This window comes from Penicillium maclennaniae, assembly GCF_028827695.1.
Source record: "Penicillium maclennaniae strain IBT 15551 chromosome Unknown utg000007l:1.0-4884863.0:1.0-4888362.0, whole genome shotgun sequence".
NCBI lineage: Eukaryota > Fungi > Ascomycota > Eurotiomycetes > Eurotiales > Aspergillaceae > Penicillium > Penicillium maclennaniae.
Window position 1 is genome coordinate 2,988,097 of NW_026623219.1, and position 18,247 is coordinate 3,006,343.

The 18,247-nt window shown below is 51.3% G+C and overlaps 5 protein-coding genes across 5 annotated transcripts; 4 read left to right on the forward strand and 1 right to left on the reverse strand.

Annotated features, from left to right (window-relative positions):
- Positions 1-32: 32 nt before the first annotated feature.
- On the forward strand, positions 33-1,575 carry N7477_008338 (uncharacterized protein; the record flags this gene model as incomplete). The annotated part of the gene is made up of 3 exons (XM_056970001.1): positions 33-290; positions 559-1,146; positions 1,243-1,575. 3 exons carry the CDS (start codon positions 33-35, stop codon positions 1,573-1,575), a joined length of 1,179 nt encoding a protein of 392 aa, XP_056820033.1.
- Positions 1,576-4,155: 2,580 nt separating this feature from the next.
- N7477_008339 (aldo/keto reductase) lies at positions 4,156-5,392 on the forward strand (the record flags this gene model as incomplete). Its single annotated transcript, XM_056970002.1, has 4 exons — positions 4,156-4,181; positions 4,251-4,401; positions 4,468-4,824; positions 4,883-5,392. The coding sequence occupies 4 exons, from the start codon at positions 4,156-4,158 to the stop codon at positions 5,390-5,392; spliced, it is 1,044 nt and encodes a 347-aa protein (XP_056820034.1).
- A 919-nt stretch (positions 5,393-6,311) lies between these two features.
- On the reverse strand, positions 6,312-8,114 carry N7477_008340 (uncharacterized protein; the record flags this gene model as incomplete). Its single annotated transcript, XM_056970003.1, has 1 exon — positions 6,312-8,114. One exon carries the CDS (start codon positions 8,112-8,114, stop codon positions 6,312-6,314), a length of 1,803 nt encoding a protein of 600 aa, XP_056820035.1.
- A 1,404-nt stretch (positions 8,115-9,518) lies between these two features.
- N7477_008341 (uncharacterized protein) lies at positions 9,519-10,996 on the forward strand (the record flags this gene model as incomplete). Its single annotated transcript, XM_056970004.1, has 4 exons — positions 9,519-9,603; positions 9,629-9,844; positions 9,901-10,519; positions 10,579-10,996. The coding sequence occupies 4 exons, from the start codon at positions 9,519-9,521 to the stop codon at positions 10,994-10,996; spliced, it is 1,338 nt and encodes a 445-aa protein (XP_056820036.1).
- Positions 10,997-11,754: 758 nt separating this feature from the next.
- N7477_008342 (proteasome activator BLM10) lies at positions 11,755-17,764 on the forward strand (the record flags this gene model as incomplete). The annotated part of the gene is given in 5 exon segments (XM_056970005.1): positions 11,755-12,185; positions 12,247-13,249; positions 13,261-17,328; positions 17,339-17,647; positions 17,702-17,764. The coding sequence occupies 5 exon segments, from the start codon at positions 11,755-11,757 to the stop codon at positions 17,762-17,764; spliced, it is 5,874 nt and encodes a 1,957-aa protein (XP_056820037.1).
- Positions 17,765-18,247: the final 483 nt, after the last annotated feature.

Below are 18,247 nucleotides of genomic sequence, written 5' to 3' on the forward strand. Positions count from 1 at the left end.
GGGAAAAAAAAAACAAAAACAAAGCTATAGTCATGACCATCCATTACGTCAACCGCGAGGAGTCCGCGCTGTTCCGTCCCTTGACCATTTCCAATGGCGCCCTCACTCTCCGCCACCGGGTCGTTCATGCCCCTCTCACCCGTAACCGTGGCGTGCCATTGAACCCTAACAGCACTCCCGAGAATCCCAATCGTATCTGGGTCCCTGGCGATCTGGTGGTGGATTATTACGCCCAGCGCGCCACCGAGGGCGGGTTGATGATCTCTGAGGGTATCCCGCCTTCTCTGGAGGTATGTGGTGTTTCCCGTTGTTCTCCATTCTCCGTTCTCCGTTCTCCGTTCTCCGTTTTCCATTATTCATTTGTTCGGTTTTTCGCCCCCATTTTTTTTATCATTTAATTCTTTTTCTGGCATTTTTCTTGCACTCTTCTTTGCCTATCTGGTGATTCCTGCATATATTCCATGTGCTTCTCCGTGTCTCGGGATAAATTCGGCTAACATGATCTGTAGAGCAATGGCATGCCGGGAGTCCCTGGATTGTTCACGCCCGAACAGGCAGCGGGCTGGAAAAGAGTGGTTGAAGGCGTCCACGCTAAGGGGGGGCATCATCTTCTGTCAGCTCTGGCACGCCGGTCGCGCCACGATCCCCCAGATGACCGGATCGCCCGCCGTGTGTCCCTCGGCAAGCGTGTGGGACTCGCCCACGGAGCGTTACTCGCACCCCCCTGTGGGCTCCACTGAGCCCGTCCCCTACGCCAATCACCCGCCGATCGAGATGTCGGTTGAGCACATCAAACAGACAATCAGGGACTATTGCAATGCCGCTAAGACCGCCATGGAAATTGGTTTCGATGGTGTGGAAATTCACGGGGGCAATGGCTATCTGCCTGAACAATTCCTGAGCTCCAACATCAACAAACGCAATGACAGCTATGGTGGATCCCCAGAGAAGCGCTGCCAATTCGTATTTGAGTTGATGGCTGAGGTGGCTGCAACGATCGGCGAGCAGAATCTGGCCATTCGGCTCTCGCCCTTTGGTCTGTTCAACCAAGCTCGTGGGGAGCAGAGGCTCGAGACCTGGACTCATCTGTGCCAAGGTCTGAAGAAGTCTCTGCCGGCTCTGTCGTATGTTAGTTTCATCGAACCGGTAAGTCTTTCCCCGTTGAGTAAAAAGAAAAAAAGAAAAAAGAAAAAAAAAAAAATCACTATCCAGATCTGAAACAATGCTGATCATAAAAATTAGCGTTATGAGCAAATCTTCGGAGCCGAGGAGAAAGACAAGTTCCTTGAAAGCTGGGGCCTGCTGGACGTGACGCTCGACCGATTCCGGGAGATTTTCGGGTCCACTCCCTTCTTTTCCGCTGGGGGTTGGGACGATAAAAACTCCTGGGGCGTGATCGAATCTAACAAATACGATGCCCTCCTCTACGGTCGATACTTCACCTCCAACCCAGATCTGGTGCACCGGCTGAAGAAAGGCCTGCCTCTGACTGGTTATGATCGTTCCCGCTTCTATGGACCATTCAAAGATAACGCCTTCCACTATACTGACTATACCAATGCCGAGAAGCAATGAATTACCTCGTATATAGAATTATGATAGAGGGCAATAAAAACTTAATCTCATGGGGGTTTCACTCCCGCGTCGGCAGACTCTCCCACGGTAGCCAAAAAGCGTATCCTTGGGTCCATCAATCTCCAAAATCGCTAGGCGCACTGATCGAGTGCTTTCAAGTCTCCACTCGATCGGTTCAAAACCACGGTACCAGATCGTTCGTGGCACATAATCTCGTATTAGGCTACGCGAATGTTCCGAATGGCTTCATAGCGCATCAAAACGGAGTATTTTCTACGACGAAGAAAAAGGCTAGAAGGTGCGGAAAGTGTGATACATGCTTCTCGATGAAGAGACGTCTCAGGGGTGAGCGAGTGCGGCCCTGCACGAATGTGCCCCCCAGGGGCTCTCAACTATCCCCTACGAGTCAATCCTTCCAAGATCGATGAGGCGGGCTTTGGGGGCCAAATCGAGTCAAGATGGAGGGGGGGGGGGGGGTGGACTAAATTAGAACACGACCCCCTTTTCTCAGTAAAATCCCCCAAAGTATTCTTCTTCGGGTGCGTTTGACGAAGGTGACCTACAGTGCCTCGGGTCCACATAGAGTTCTTATTACCCCCTGACCTCGGGCTAAGGTCCCCACGAGATTGCTGTTGACTGTTTAATTCTATGGCTATTGAGTACCTAGTTTTTATGACCTCGGAAAATCCGAATTCTTTTCTTGTATATGCTATGATTCGCCCAATATACAGCTCCTAGTTCTAGCTTTATTGCATTGTCCCCCAAACATAGAACCATGACAAACACAAAATATAACTTTTCATCAAAAAATTGTGGGCAATAGTTTAGAGATCGCAGCGATCTAATCGCCCTTAAGCATCCTCTTGCCACTTCTTCGATTTCTTGACAGCTTTCTTTCAGCTATCGACCCTGTCCTCCATCCGGTATCTTGCCATTCGCATTGTCGCATCTACAACTTTCTCAGTTCACGAGCCATGGCCGCCATTGCTCTCCCTGCACCTCAAAGCTAGTACCTTCATTGATAACTCTTGTAAAACATCTTCAGCGAGCTCGGAACCCCGATCTTATACATATTGACGCATCTTGGATATATTGACGCGGAGAACCCTCATGTCCTGGGAACGCTGTTACCAATCGCGATTTGTCCCCAGGAGTCTGTCGCAAGTTCCTCCTCTCTTGTCCCGGTAAATGAGACCTCCGCCCAGGTTCCGGTTCTCAATGAACCGGGTCATTTGACCCATCTCATTGTCGAAATCTCTTTGACCTCGCATCGGTCTGAGAGGAATTCGCGGAAAGGAGACGAAGCCTGTTCCAGCACCAGACATGACTAATGGCGTGTTTCCCCTGACGATGAGCTTGGACTTGCTTTGCTGGATGCAAACGAAGATTTTACCGTCTTGAAGGGTAGTCGTTGGGTCCATTAAAGTCAAAAGGTGTATTCATGAGCATGTGTTTTGAACTGGAAGTGTTGGGAAATGGCGAGGAGACCTTAGGTACAATGTAAGGTACTTTGGATCCGATGGGATAGATTTCTAGTCTCCCGTCTGATAATGTGCTGGAGATGCTTTGACTGGACCGGCAATCGAGCTGAACCGAGCCTCGTGAAGAAGTGATGAGGTAGAGGCACCAGTGATTGGTATGTCCTAGGTTCTCGTGCCCGACAGTCAACAAGGACGTGAGTTACTGTTGCAGCCAGTATCCTCGCCTTTGGCCTTATGGGTACAAACTGAACTTGCTATAGCTGGCTATGGCCAAATCCGAATGTAAGCATTTAGGAGTAGTTGGCGCGTTGAATCGTTAAGATTAGACTACCTGGTTTGCAAAGTAAGTGACTGTCTCGAGTCCAATCTCATTATCCCAGTCTTCAAGATGTGCCCCACTTCTACATTAAAGGTAAATTCGGTCAAATCGGTCAAATACATTGACAACAGAACTTGCTTTGATCTGTGCCAAAGAATAGTAGGTTCTGTATTCCAATCGACGGAGACGGTTATACTTGGGAATTCTTAAACTCGAGGACGCTATGGGAGAATCGATTCTTCCAATGGAGTTCACGCCAAACAATCTCCATCTTTAGTAATGTGCAATAAAACGGTACCCCAGATTTTCGCATCCGATTTCTGGCCCGACCGGCAGCTTCTGAGAGCCGCGAGTGGTGAGAGGGGAAACTCCCCGGGTAGTGTTCGGCTAATCCGGTTTCGCTTCTTGTTTTCGGCATATCATCGACTTCGGCCCGCTTCACCGAGCCTAGATTATTAATGAGGAATCCACCTTCAGTGATGCTCCAAGTCTTTTCTAAGTTGAAAGTTTCAGGTGACAAAGGTAATCCTACTTCTCTGAATATTTGTCCTACCAAGTCTTGATCCTGTTTGTTCAAGTTTCTGTGAGGTCCCCATAGTGGCTTTTCCCTCCCGAGTCGTCGTGCCTGACGTCAGGGCCTACTATAACCACCCAGCAGGCCTCCCCCCCCACAGCCTGCACGAGTCGAATCGAGCCCGCAGAGAGTCAATCGACTAATTCATTGATGTACTAGAAACAGCCAAATTCTAGTCTACTTGCTATCGTCCAATTCAACGCACAATGTCTACCGAAATGGAGTACACTCGGTATTGACCCAGCACCCCGCAGTCAGGTATCTACTTTCGATAATGTCGCTGATCGCCTCGACTCCACAGCCTCGGAAACTCGGGTTTGAAGATCTCCAAGATCATTCTTGGTACCATGGGCTTTGGCACCAAGGAATGGCAGGATTGGGTCTTGGATGAGGAGGAATCCCTGGCCCTCATCGAACATGCCTACAAGCTGGGTATTAACACCTGGGACACGGTCAGAATCAAACACTACCACTTCTGAACGATATCAAGATCAAGATTCTAACATGCAATGGAACAGGCGGATGTCTACTCTCATGGCCGATCCGAAGCAATTGTTGGCAAAGCCCTGAAGAAGTACAACATCCCACGTAACCGCGTGGTGATCCTCACCAAGTGCTTCTACGGCGTGGACGACGAGGGAAAGTTCCCTCCCATCGCAGCCTCGTCGAAGAATGATGGTGCCTTTGTTAACCGCGCTGGTCTGTCCCGCAAGCACATCTTCGATGCCGTTGACGCCAGTGTCGAGCGCCTGGGCACCTACATCGATGTATTGCAAATCCACCGTCTGGACCGTGGGACTCCTCGTGAGGAGATCATGAAAGCTTTGAACGATATTGTCGACAGTGGCAAAGTGCGCTACATTGGCGCAAGCTCGGTATGAATTCTTTTCTTTCAGGTTTCGAAGAAGGTCAACAAGATACTGATTTCCTCAGATGGCTGCTTGGGAATTCCAGACCCTGCAGAATATTGCTGCCAAGAACGGCTGGCACCAGTTCATCTCGATGCAGAACTACCATAATCTCATTGCACGTGAAGAAGAGCGCGAGATGATCCCCTACTGCCTCGACACTGGCGTAGGCCTCATTCCTTGGTCTCCTATGGCCCGTGGTGCCCTGACGCGGCCCTGGGGCTCTCGCTCCACTGTGCGTGAAAACACTGACGGCCCGCTCAAGGGCATGATCCGCAATCGCGAGAGCGCATCCGACAAGGCGATCATTGACCGCGTCGAAGAACTCGCGGGTAAGAAGGGCGTCAGCATGGCACAGATTGCTATCGCTTGGTCTTTGAGCCAGCCGAAAGAGTGCCCCATTCTTGGACTACACAGTATCCAGCGTATTGATGAGGCTGTGGCTAGTCTGAGTATTAAGCTGAGTCCCGAGGAGATCCAGTATTTGGAGGAACCCTATGTGCCCAAGGCCATTTTCACACCGATGGAGCGGTAAAGGGTCGATGGAGTTTGATGCACGGAATGTCGGTTAAGGTGCCTATGGGTCTATGAGAATCTGTCGTATTATAACCCTGATCCGGCTGTGCTCCGTACCCAAGCCACATTCTACTGGCCATGACAGTCCACCCTTCCACAATGTAATACCTATTCCTCGTAATTATTGACATACTTCGATAGTGGAGGAATCTCTCTTTCACTGTAGCTCGTGCGCGTCCTTCACTAACCAAACCTGTGCAGGTCTTCTCGTGGCTTGACGCATCCACGATCAGTGTCATCCACTCACCGACACTGTTTCAGCCTCAAGCCATAAGTCATGGGGAACAGAGTGTATTACAGGCTCTGAAGAGGAATGAACAGTAGTTGTATACTGCTGCGCTGGCTAGTAGGACTGCTCAGTCTTGAGGGCTGGCTTGAGACGTGGGACTGGTGAGGCTTGTTCCCTTGACTTTTGCCATTTGATGCATCGTTAGACTGGTGTTGAGTGCAACCCGTGGAGATTTTGAGGCGCGTGTTGTGTCTACCGTCTTAGTTTTACTGTTCGCGGGAGTTCTTGCCCATCAATGACCTTAATTTAGTGATCGACCTACGCGGTTATTAAGAGGGATGATGTTGTATTCGAATCGGCCTCGAATTCATTCATGCGCGTCGTCATCATCTGAACGGCGATGTACATGTATGAATATAGAACAGAACCCCAGTCTCATAAGATCCCTCGAGTCCAAATTCAAAAGACGCATAACATCTAACATACATGAAAAAGAAAGTGAGTGAGTGAAGAGACGGCAATGCGCGTACCAGACGACTGTCGATGCCAGGAGAAGCGCCTAAGTGGAATGCAATGGGATGAATGGAAATGCTGATACAACATGCAGATAGGTCGCTGGGAAGATGCAGGGTCATACATGAGAGGGCGATCAGTGAGCGCCGTGCTTTCGGTGGAAGATCGTGAAAATGTTGCTGAGTCGGTGTCGTCGTTTGCCCTTTACATGAGCTTCGGGGTCTTTAGTGTCAGGTTGAGGTGATGCATGGTAAGCCTGATGGTTGACTTGAGGAATGGGAGTGGCCCGATCTGGGTTTAAAGAAAGCTTGCCGTTCTCAGTCAGGGGTTGGGATTTGGATTTGCGTTTGGTGTTCTCAGAAGGGAGAAGGCCCTCTGGTTCAAGGGAGTTCTGTCGTAAAGAAGGCGGCCGAGAAGGAGGCCGAGAAGAAGGTCGAGAAACGACAAATTCGTGACCAGGTTCGCCGGTGCCGGTGAACATACTGTGTCGATTGACACGGATGCTCACGCCGGATGCGCTCCGCCGCTTGGCTCGGTCCATGAAGGTGGCACCGGTCGAATTTGATCGTTTCGAAAGACTGCCAAAGCCACCACCGTCAGTGGGTGCTACGGAGTTGGAACGCCGAACGCTTGGAATAGACATGCAGCGCTTGCCGCCATTCAAGGACTCTTTCATCGGACTCAAGTCATCACGATCAATCGCCGCATCGTTGTCGGTCGGCGCCGGTGAGCCGTATCGTGAGGACGTCGGGGAGACAAGCGATTTGGCGGCGGTAGGCGAGAAAAGCGGATCGCTATAACTGAAATTCTGTGACCAACCCTCGCGAAAAGCGACCCAGATGCCCGTCATGATAATCAATGTGCGCAAGCTGTCTTCGAGAATGATTTGGTTTGCGTCGTTGGGTTCCTCGTCGGACATGTCGCTGATCACGGACCTCGCGGAGCTCGGAGTCGTAGCGCCAGTGCCGGTGCCAGTATTGGATCGAACGACCGCGGCATACTCGTCAAAGACCTCTAGTTGATTTTTTGTCATGGAAGCGATGACGGGGTGTCGACGGGTGGCCGGGTCAATGACACTGAACGTAAATCGCTTGGTATCGTCGCGCACCTGAGCTCCTGAAGGAGCGGACACCCTACGATTCTTCCCTCCTCGCAATGCCCAGCGCATGACCTGGACTCCATTGTCCGTGCGCGCAACGAACTCGTATGAACCGCTAGGAAGAGGCGTCGCCTCCCACGTTGGTCCAAAATTCAAACTAACCTCTGCCTTTCCCTTCGAACGAGCTTCTTCTTGAAGCATCTGGCAGATTGTCGCTAGCACTTCTCGATGATCGTCATCCTCCTCCTCAGAGCTCGTCTGTTTCTCGGGAATGCTTCCCACCTTGCGGTCGTACAATTCGCTCTTCACGATGATCAAGTCGTTGGGCCCGAGTCCGTTCCTGCCTCGGAACATGGCAGGGAACTTTCGAGCTAATCGTGGCAGATATAAGGTGGAAGGTAGGATGTCCAGTATGGGTAGAGGTCGAGGCGTTTGCGACACTTGCTGCAGCTGCAAGAGCAGCTTGGGGCGAAGCTTCAATCGCTTATGGCGGGCATGCGATGCGGGATGGGCGAACTGGTAAATGGTTTTCGACCGCGATGATTTCCGAACGGTATAATTTGAGCTGATCTCTCGGGGTCTGGTAGTCGGAGGAACAGCATCTTTGGAGGACTCCCCTTTGCTCGCGGACGCGTCGGGGCTCATGGCCTCGGATATTGGTCCTGCGGGAAGCGCAAGCCCATCGGCCCGCTTTTGGATAGTATAGAGAGTACCCAAGAATGGTAGCGCAGGCAGGGAGAAGGCGCTCGTGAAAGGACAGTTGGCTGGTGGAGAATCAAGTTGAGGATCGTTTGTATGGGCAGCTGCGACATCCGCTGTGAGGCCAAGATTCAGCAGCATTCTTGGACTCAGCGGAGCCACATCAATCTCCCAGACACCAAATCAACAACTCTAGTTAAAAGAAGACCCGAAATCCACGTATGCATCCAGTCTTGGACCGCGCGTCAGCTGCGGGGAGAGGAACCGCAGCACCAAAGTGTGGAGAGCTGAGGTGTGCAAATCGCAGAAACAGAACCGAAAGACTTTGCAACAGGTCTGGCAGAACGAAGGGAAGGAAAAAAGCTAGGTCTGCAACATGCAAGGGCAAAATAAATAAAAGAGAGTGCGAAGGGCCGTTTTGGAAGGGACCGAGAGGGAATTACACAAAGGGGCGGTCAACCTTATACATCAGATCATAGCTCGGAGCCACCGTGGGCTGCTTCAGCACACGGATCGGTCATTGCGGCCTCCGACAATTCCGGTCCGGGGCGATCAATCAGTGAGGCTCCGAGGCCGAACGTCATTTGAGATGGACATTGTAGTGTCTTCCATGAGTCCCACCTGGGCGGTCCTTGGCATCTAATCATTACTCGTCACTCATGGACGTGGCGTTATTTGATGGCAAACCTCGGGTTCTGCAGCTTGCGCTGGAAGCTTCTCAGGATTGTATTACGAGACGCCTCGTCCAGACTGGCGTTTTGAGTGTGGGGGGGGGGAGGGGGGGAGTCAGGTTCCTCGACAGACTTTTCCTTTCGAGGTGGAGTTCCTCGGCCTAGGAACATCTAGAATGATAACGGGATCCCTTCTTTCCATCTTTTGCGATTATTGATCTGAGGTTCGGCGCGTAGCAAGACTCTCACGCCCCGAAATTCTAATCCGCCTGAAATCGGACGGACTGATGCGCCGATTGTCCCCACTTCGTACAAGAACTTTGTCTACAACTTACACAGCATCTGATCCGCATGGGATGCTCTAAGCTGACAGTGAAGTTGACTGGAGAGCGGACTGGAAAGCTGACAGGGATCCATTCGAGGTGACCTGGGTTCGCCCGATCCCCCTATGTCCAGTTTGGCTCCCAAGAGAGAAGCATCTGAACCGTAGGGCCGAGACTGCACACGGTACGGTGTTTCATCAGAGAATTTGTTGCATGCATGAATACGCCAAGATGATCACCAAATCTGCCTTATGAATAATTTGTGCGCGGTACAATGTGTTGCCACTGTAAAAACCCAGTGGATGGAGCCAGTTTAGCGTCGGACAAAATACCCTAAAAACTCAATAGTGAGTGCAAGACTCCATAGTAGCCTCCACTGGTCATAAGAAAAGGTCTAAGAGGGCCGATCAGGAATCCCGATACAATCCCCCTAAATCCCGCTGACTAATTATGCACATTATTCCATGCATATTCCTCACGTATCCCGCGGAGGGAATTACCTCGGCTTCCACCCTTTCGCGTTTCTACGTCACCACCGTGACGGTCTCACCATGGCTTCAATTGGTCGCTCGCCTATCTCGGCGAGCCTTCTGCGCCTGAGACAATCCTATTCGAAGCTTGACGCTGGCTTTTTGGGTATGGAAAGCTCTGCTGTTCATAGCCGTGGTTGCCTGTCCTGGCCCTGGTTACGATACCTCCACCACTTTACTTTCCTACCAGCATGCAACACCTGATAATCAGACCGAGCCTCTCACATGGTCCTTGAAATTTGCACGATGGGATTCAGTCTATTTTCTGCACATCGCCGAGCAGGGATATGTCTTTGAGCAGGAGTGGGCTTTCGGTTATCCCAGAGTGTTGGGTTGGTTTATTTCAGGTATCTTGAATGTATTATTCGAAACACAGCGCTTGACGATTAATGCTCGCTCACAGGACTTCGCATGTCTGGGGCAGAAGGCGGGCAAATCAACACGGCACTCGTGGGTGTAGTGTTGTCCCACGTTGCGCATTATCTCTCCATTTTGGCTCTGTACCGTCTCTCGGTCAATATATTTGGTCATGCGACAGCGGCCCAGAAACTCATCTGCTTCTTGTCGGCGGCGCTACATATCATCTCCCCGGCTGGAGCATTTCTTTCAGCACCGTATGGTGAATCCTTATTTTCCCTTCTGAACTTTACGGGCTTTTACCTCTACACCTCTTCACTTATCAACGAGCATAACGGTATCACTGTCTTGCGGGATATCCAAGTCCTCACGGCTGCTGTATTGTTCGCTCTTGCCACGATTGTCCGCAGCAATGGTATTCTGAGCGGATTCGTGTTTGCATATGACGCCTGTATGGTGGCCTGGACAACCCTGACCCAGGGTCCATCTCTTCACAAAACCCGTTACTTAACGATCATGATCCTGGGTGGCTGCATTATCGCCTTAGGCATGATGGTGCCCCAGATCTTGGCCTACCGCACGTATTGCATGTCTGAGACGTATCTTCGGCCCTGGTGCAGCTCGCCCTTGCCCAGTATCTACGGCTGGGTTCAGGGACACTATTGGTATGCATTTCCTCTCCGGCACTCTCACCTTTTCATCCAGGTCACTAATGTATTTCCAGGAATGTTGGGCTCTTCCGGTACTGGACGGTATCGAACCTTCCTCTCTTCTTGCTGGCAACACCGGTCCTAGTGATCATGTGTCAGTCATCTCTGTGGGCGATGAAGGCTCCATCTACCCTGCGCTCGGGATCCAGAAATCATTCACCGTCATCGGTCAGCCCCGGGTCAATGCTATTTCGACTGGCCGTGCCCCAGGGCCTCTTAGCAGTCATGGCTTTGACGAGCTATCACGTCCAAATTATCAACCGAATTTCTTCCGGGTACCCAGTCTGGTATTGGTACCTCGTTTCCAGCGCCATGGACAGCTTCCAGGATCACCTGAAGGGCCGTCGCGGTCTCATGAACGCCGCGCAAACCATGGTGGCCTACGTATTGATCCAGGGAGTTCTCTTTGGTTCTTTTTTGCCTCCGGCTTGATACTAGTACCGAAAGTCAAAAATCAGAGAAGTAGAAATTTCAAGTGTAAATTACTAAAGGATTTATGTCAGGTTCTCCGCTTTCCTCAGGGTCCGGCTGTGCCGCATTCGTAACGGTTGTCTGCCTAAGTTGGGCCAGCGCCCAGCCAAGGCGCACCCAGCTGAGCCAGCGTAGCTATAAGTTCAAGGAAATCTCATGAAATCAGGGGACGAAAGATAAAGATCTACAATTTCCCGTAGAGAGCTTAGTTCGAATCTATTTTTGTTATTCTCCCACGCGGGTCTCCATAGAAGCTGCAGGGCTAGAGCTCGTTACGTGGAATTATGTCATCCGGCTTCACTCGAGAACTTCCTTTCGACTCTTGACATCTCGAGCTGTCACTTACCAACACGGACCTTCCTAATCGACGCCCAGGGAGGACAGGATTCCTGTGAATTTATTACAGCTGGCCCGCTATTCCATCTCTGCCAAGCCATCGCTTTGTCCGGTCGCTCTCGACGAGTACGAGAACCTCATGCGAACCCGGCTGTGTGCAACGCACCTGTCTTTCTCACCCTCCGCAGTTTGAGGAGAGAAACCAAAGCTCCGTGGAAGGTGTGCGCTGTTTCTCTTTTGCAATGAACTTGATGAACATGTATGGAACCTTGGAGTTGCTGACGGATCTACTTTAGAGCCCCATCTGACGTGCACGGCAACTTCTCCCCCTCCCCATCCCCATCTTTGTCCCAACTTTTCTTTCTTCGCGGACGACGACGATTATGGACGCCTCGGCTGCCAAGGCGATTCTAACGTCCGATAACTTCGCCCATGCCTCAGAGATCTCACGGGCCACTTCACCCGGTGGTGAGCCCGCTGCGATGAACGGTGGAGGAGAGCCCAAAGCCCGAGTTCGGCCGCGGACTTATCCCTATTTCAAGTACCTTCCATACCAACTAGAGGATGAATCGGAGCGCGATCGCACTCTTCATGAAATCTTGAATCACCTATACATCGCAGTCGAGGCTGGAGACTTTAGCCCTGGAGCTGTTCACTGGACACGCGAGCTTCGAGGATGGCTATCTCTGAAGTTCGATCCGACTCGACAAGAGCGGATTAATCTGGTGAAGCTGTACTACGAGCTTTCTTTAGCTCCTGGCATTGATCCCAGCACCTCTGAGCGATTCGCGAGCATGTTCATGCTTCTTACTAAGTGAGTATAGGCCCAACCGCGCTATTCGCGTCGAATGGCATCAATGCTAACCAGCATACAGGCGTAAGCATTATTTGAAACCAGTTAAAGATTTGGTTTTGGATTGGAGGCCTTTGTACAAGGAATTGAAGGCCTTTGTTCTGCCGACCGAGTCCGGCCTGGTCCACTCGACCAATTTGAAGCGAAACGTGAAGACGTTGACGAAATTGTGCGCCTTCGCTCAGCTGTTTATTGATCCCTGCGAACTACCTGCCATGTTGGAGGAGTTTTTGCCACACTACACAACTTCGTTTTCAGAAGGCGCCTTCGTTGTCGCTGGTCTAATCAATCTGCTGCTTCCTACATCGCCCCCTCCCGCCGAGAGAGACGATCTCCTTCCCCAGAGTCATTTACCGACCCAATTTCATCTCTGGTCCCTCGTAGGTCGCTCCAAAACCTTTGACACAACATACCTCGATTATCTTTCCCGACTTGCCCGAGACTCGCTGCCAGCCGGCCATATCCCATTCTCCGAACATGGTATTTTCGCGAAGGAGCAGTCTTCTCTCATATTTACCGCCATCCTGAGATTGTTAGAGATCCCGGTAGGGCAATCCACTTCGCCGTACAGTGCTCTCGTGGACATCTCTTCTGGCCTTGGGATCATGCTCGACCGCGATACGCGTAAGCATCCAGTTGCCCACCACATTGCGCGTTGGATCGTAATGTCTCTTTCTCCGGCCTGTCTGGAGTCTGAAGATTCGATTCTTTCACAGCTCGAGGGTCTCATCCAAGCCGTTGAGACATTCTTCCACCCTTCAAATTCGGGTAGTTGGACCAAGACTTTGTCGCAGCTTGTTTACTATCTGACAGATTTCTTCGTGATGCGTTGGAATCGTGAGCAAAGTGGTGAAATGGACGTTCCCCCGGAGCGACGACTGAATGAGCCACTGAAGCGTCGCTTTGTGCTGTGCCTGAGGGATGTCATTTTCATGGGAATTTACGCCAAAAGCAGCACTGCCATGACCTTTTCTTTGTCTACCCTCCAAGGCCTCGCTTACTTGGAACCGCATCTCATTCTTCCGGTGCCCTGCAGAGAATCTACCCATCTCTGCAGGGGTTGGTTGAGGTGCATCGGACGACATCTTCTCTTCGCGCCATGCAGGTACTGTCGCGCGTTATCACTCGAACCAAAGGCTATCGCTGCCACATGACCACTCTTCTTGGCCTTGCGCTTCCTGGTATCGATGCAAACGACCTTGAGAAGTCTCTCCATGCTCTTTCATTCATACAATCCGCTTGTTATAATATTCCCATGGTCGACATGACTCAGGGAAGAGAGGATATAAATTGCAACATACTTGCGCTCCAGTGGATTACCGGTGAAATGGAGAGAATGGAAGAGCAAGGAGCCGCGGTACAGTTGAATTACGAGACTGAGCTGGATGACGAGACAGAAGAAATGATTCTGCGCTCCTCGACATGCGGTTTTGGAGATTTTACTCTCTCATTCTTAGGTCGTGTCTTTACCCTATTGGAGAACCTACCTGATGTCACTCGTGTGCGCAACGGCTCCCCGGAAGAGAACATCGTCAACACCCTCCCTGCGACCTTTATGCCGCTTCTTGCTTCGCTGTCCCCTGAATACTACGACATTGCGTTGTCCAAGATTGTCGATTTCGTCTCAAATCACGTCATTCATCAAGCTCGAGACGCAATGGCTTTCATTTGCAATGCCTTGTGCAAGGTCAACCCTAAGAAAGCTCTCAAGCGGTTCATTCCGGTTCTCACCCAAGCTATTCGCACCGAGATTGAGGAGAACGGTGCTGGCTCTACCAGAACTACAGGCACCGATGTCTTGCCGCGAGATCGCGGACTGGTTTGGAACGTGAGCATGTTGAGCATGTGCGTGGTGCATGTCGGCGATGCGGTTCTCGCTCATCGTCAAGAACTGTTTGATATCGCGGTGTACATGCAACAGAAGTGTCGCGGCATTCCCACTGTTCACATCTCCAACTTCATCCATCACCTCTTGCTCAACTTGACCGGTACATACACCAGTGATTACTCGCTCTATGAGAAGCAGGATGTCGAAGGGGGCATCCAACCCGAACACTGGAGTTACACACCTGATGTGAGCAACCTCCACATCAAGTGGCATGTGCCCAAGCGAGAAGAACTGGAGTTCGCTGTGGCTGTCTTCAAGAACCAAGCAGAGGGAGCTCTGAAGCATCTATCTGGGTTGACCCACGAAACATCTAGCATCAAACGAGATGGAAGTGGTAAAGATTGGTCCGATGAAGTCACGCGGAACCTTGTACTCCTGCGACTACTTCTTTCCGGTATCTCCGTGCTGTTTGATCCCAAGGCCGCCTCGCAAAATTCCACTGAAGTTTCAAACGGTGCATCGGCTGCATCAAACGAGGTTGAGATGGTTGATGAGTCGACTCTCTCTAATGGTATAGGCGATGACGAATCGGCTCTTGACAGCTCAGACGAAGGAGCAATCAGAGAAAGCTACTCTTATCCTACTGGCTATCCACTTGAAGAGGGCGATATCCTGTTCAAGGAAATCCACGAGATTCGTGAGCGGGCAGGCTGGGTCTTGCATGAAACCCACCGGTTCTTGACTGATCACCAAGAGGACGATGTGCCATGCTTCGGAGCACTGTACTCGGCTTTCCGATCTTACTTCGTTGATGTTGGTATCGAAAGGTCTGCTCATGTTCTGGATCGCGTTACACGCCTCTTGGCAGCAGACATCCACCCCTACAAGATGAGCGGCATTCGAAAAGACTATCCGAGAGCGCTGCTTGTACGTCGGGCTAATGTCTACCATCTGCAACGTTTGCGACACAATGCAGCACCACGACCTCGGTCCAAACTTGATGAGATCCTTCTCTACGATCTTGCCGAGTCCTGCGTCTCTCTGTATACCGAGACACGTCGCAATGCCCAAAATGCTGGTGAATCTGCACTGAAGTCTGTTTGGGGTGCTCGAACGCTCATCATTCCCCCTCTCCTGAAGGCCTTACAAAAGGGTGTGAAAGAGAACGATCATGCACGAATCAAGGGAGCCTTGTTCTCTTTGCTTCTTAGCAGCGTAGCGAGAACCGTGGGACGGAATTGGAAGTACACACCAACTCTGATTCGAACTTTTATCGACGCTAGTGCCGTGGATAGACCGTCCGTGCAGAAGATTTGCTCTAGCGCCGTCTTCCAAATCATGGACTACGGTCGCGCTATGGAACGCATGGTGATTTTAGACCGTGAGATCGTGGAAGCGATCGCACCCAGTCAAGACGTTAGTGACCAGATCGAGCTGAAGCGCAAGGCGATCAACACCAAGCGTGCGACAATTGAGAAGAAGAAGACTGATCTAGCGGAAGAGCTGGTGAATCTGGCGCGAGTCTCGCATTGGAAGATCGCCAGCCGAGCCGCTACCATCGTCATCACCATGGGTCTTCGCTTCGACTACATTGCTAGTGAGAACTTGATTGAACTTGTAACCTCTGGGTCGATTGATGATCATCCCGGCTTGCGCGGTATGTACTCCCAGGCTCTCATTGCGCTGTTTACTATGATCGATGTCCGAGCCATCTGTGGTCACGAATATAAGAACTACATTCTGGGCCACCAGCGCTTCCCTTCGAAGATAAAGGTGGCCACCCGGCCGTACGAGAAAGATTGGACGCAGGAGTACTTGCGCAGCTTCGCCCAGCCTGAGGCCGAATACTATGTCGATCATGATTTCCCTGGCTGGCTAGTATGGGGCAAGACCATGCCTGCGTACAAATCCAATGTGGACCGAGACATCGAGTATGACGAGATGGAGTGGAATGTTCGTACGCAGATGGGCAAATTGTTCACTCGGGAGTGGTTCTCTACATTCTTCAAGTACCTGAAGCAGGAGCCGAGGGATCCTTCCGCGGATAAGTTCCGCATGTCCTGTGCCATGATGCTTCTCTATGCCTTCGAACTCATGCTCCGGGATGGTTTGACTGTTGCCACTTTCAAGGATATCCAGGAAGAGATTCAGAGCGTTTACGAGGATGGTAGTGATAAACACCAGCATCGTGCTACAGCAGAAATTCTTGGTGCACTGATCAGCTCTGTAACCGATACAAGTGTCGAAAGACGAGCGCTGGTCTGGGAGTATGCATTCCCCATCATCAGGAAGGTCTTCACTGATGGTCTCACTCCTGAAAATTCGGGATACTGGACTACTTTCCTACACATGATTCTGCAGTGTCGCGATCCTCGCCGAGCCTGGCCTTTGGTCGACTGGCTCGCCAGCTTCCGCTTGGACATGTCTACCAATGCAGCTTTTAAGGAGAGCTCCAAGATCAACCTTTTGCATCAGTGCATTATTGATGCCGGTTGGCATTTCCAACTCGAGAAGCCGATTGTAAAGGACTTCCTCGCACATCTGGACCATCCTTACAAGGGAGTGCGTGAAGCCATGGGTCAAACCCTTGCAACAATCTACCGCACACGCTACCACGAGTCTTATCCCGATATCCAACACCTATTGGAGGCCCAAAAGGCTTCTTCATCTGTCGGTGCCTATCCCTACCAGCCTTCCGCCGAGTTCTCGGAAATGGTGCGCGGGGTCTTCGCCCAGATCGAACAGTGGCGGCAGGCTCGAGTCCCAGGCCAGCAGACTCCGTCGCCTTATACTCAAGGGAGTAAAACTGTCCTTCTTTGGTTGGACTCGACCTTGTCCTCTCACGAGTGCACTCAACTCGTTCCCTTCTTCCCCGACGTTTTCACTGCACAGCTTTTGCACATGATGGACGTCAAGGAAGATCCAGAGCTACAGTCGCTCGCATATCATGTTTTCCGTCATCTTCCCAACATCCCCTATCCCGCCGAGAAGAACTCTGAATTCATCCAGTCCCTTATTCGTATTGGACAAACATCGCCGTCATGGCATCAACGACTGCGCGTGATGATCAACATTCAAATCATTTACTTCCGCAGACTCTTCCTTTTGGAGCCCGCCGACCGTGACAAACTCTTTGAATGCATTGCCGCCATGCTCGAGGACTCACAGCACGAGGTCCGCGTCGGAGCATCAGCCACCCTTTCCGGCATGGTCCGCTGCTCGCCCATTCTCCTCCGCGAGAAGATGGTCAAGCGCTTCCAAGAGCGCTTCACCAAGGTTCTGGCAGACAACCCCCTTCCTAAGAAACCCAAAAACTTCCGAGGGGGGGCTCTCTTCCGCCGTGTCATCCGGTACTGGTACCCCGACACCTGAGCACAACCGACTGATCATCGCTCGTCATGGTGCTGTGCTTGGCCTTGGAGCGCTTATCCAAGCTTTCCCTTACAACAGTCCTCCGCCTCAGTGGATGCCCGATGCATTGACTACACTGAGCACCCGCGCCGCAAATGATCCCGGGGTGGTAGGATCGAGCGTCAAGTCTATTATTAGCGAGTTCAAGAAGACAAGACAGGATACCTGGCATATAGATGCGAAGGTGAGTTACACCTGTCAAATTACTGTATGAAATACTTCTAACATATCGTTCTAGGCTTTCACACCGGATCAGCTGGAGGATCTGTCTGGAGTACTTTGGAAGAGCTACTTTGCTTAGAGTCAAGCGACTGACTGCCTCGTAATCGTGCACTACATGTGTCCTGTGAATAGTGTCGTGTATTTTCATGTTGGCAATGCATCCATTTATTCACAGTATATCTGTTCGCCACAGACTCACACTAAATCAGCTGTGATTTCTCCTATTTCCCAATCAAAGTTGGAACTTATAATCCGGCACTGACACTCCGCGTCGCGCGTCCGTTATGACAATCGCCCGGTATTCGAAGCAACTCCTCAGTCTTGTGTACCACGCATAAGCAATACGGGAACATGGTCCGGCGTCAGAGTTGACAGGTGCCTCAGGAGCTTTACACCGAGGCCTCAAGGACGTTGTATGTCCCGCATCCGATCTACGCAGATGTGCCGGTGGACAGTGAACGAACCGGCGCGGATCTATAATCCAGGTTCGCCGGAGAATGTCAATGGTACGCCAGATAGCGCATGGAACCAGGGCCATCTCTATAATCATATCATGTGTCGT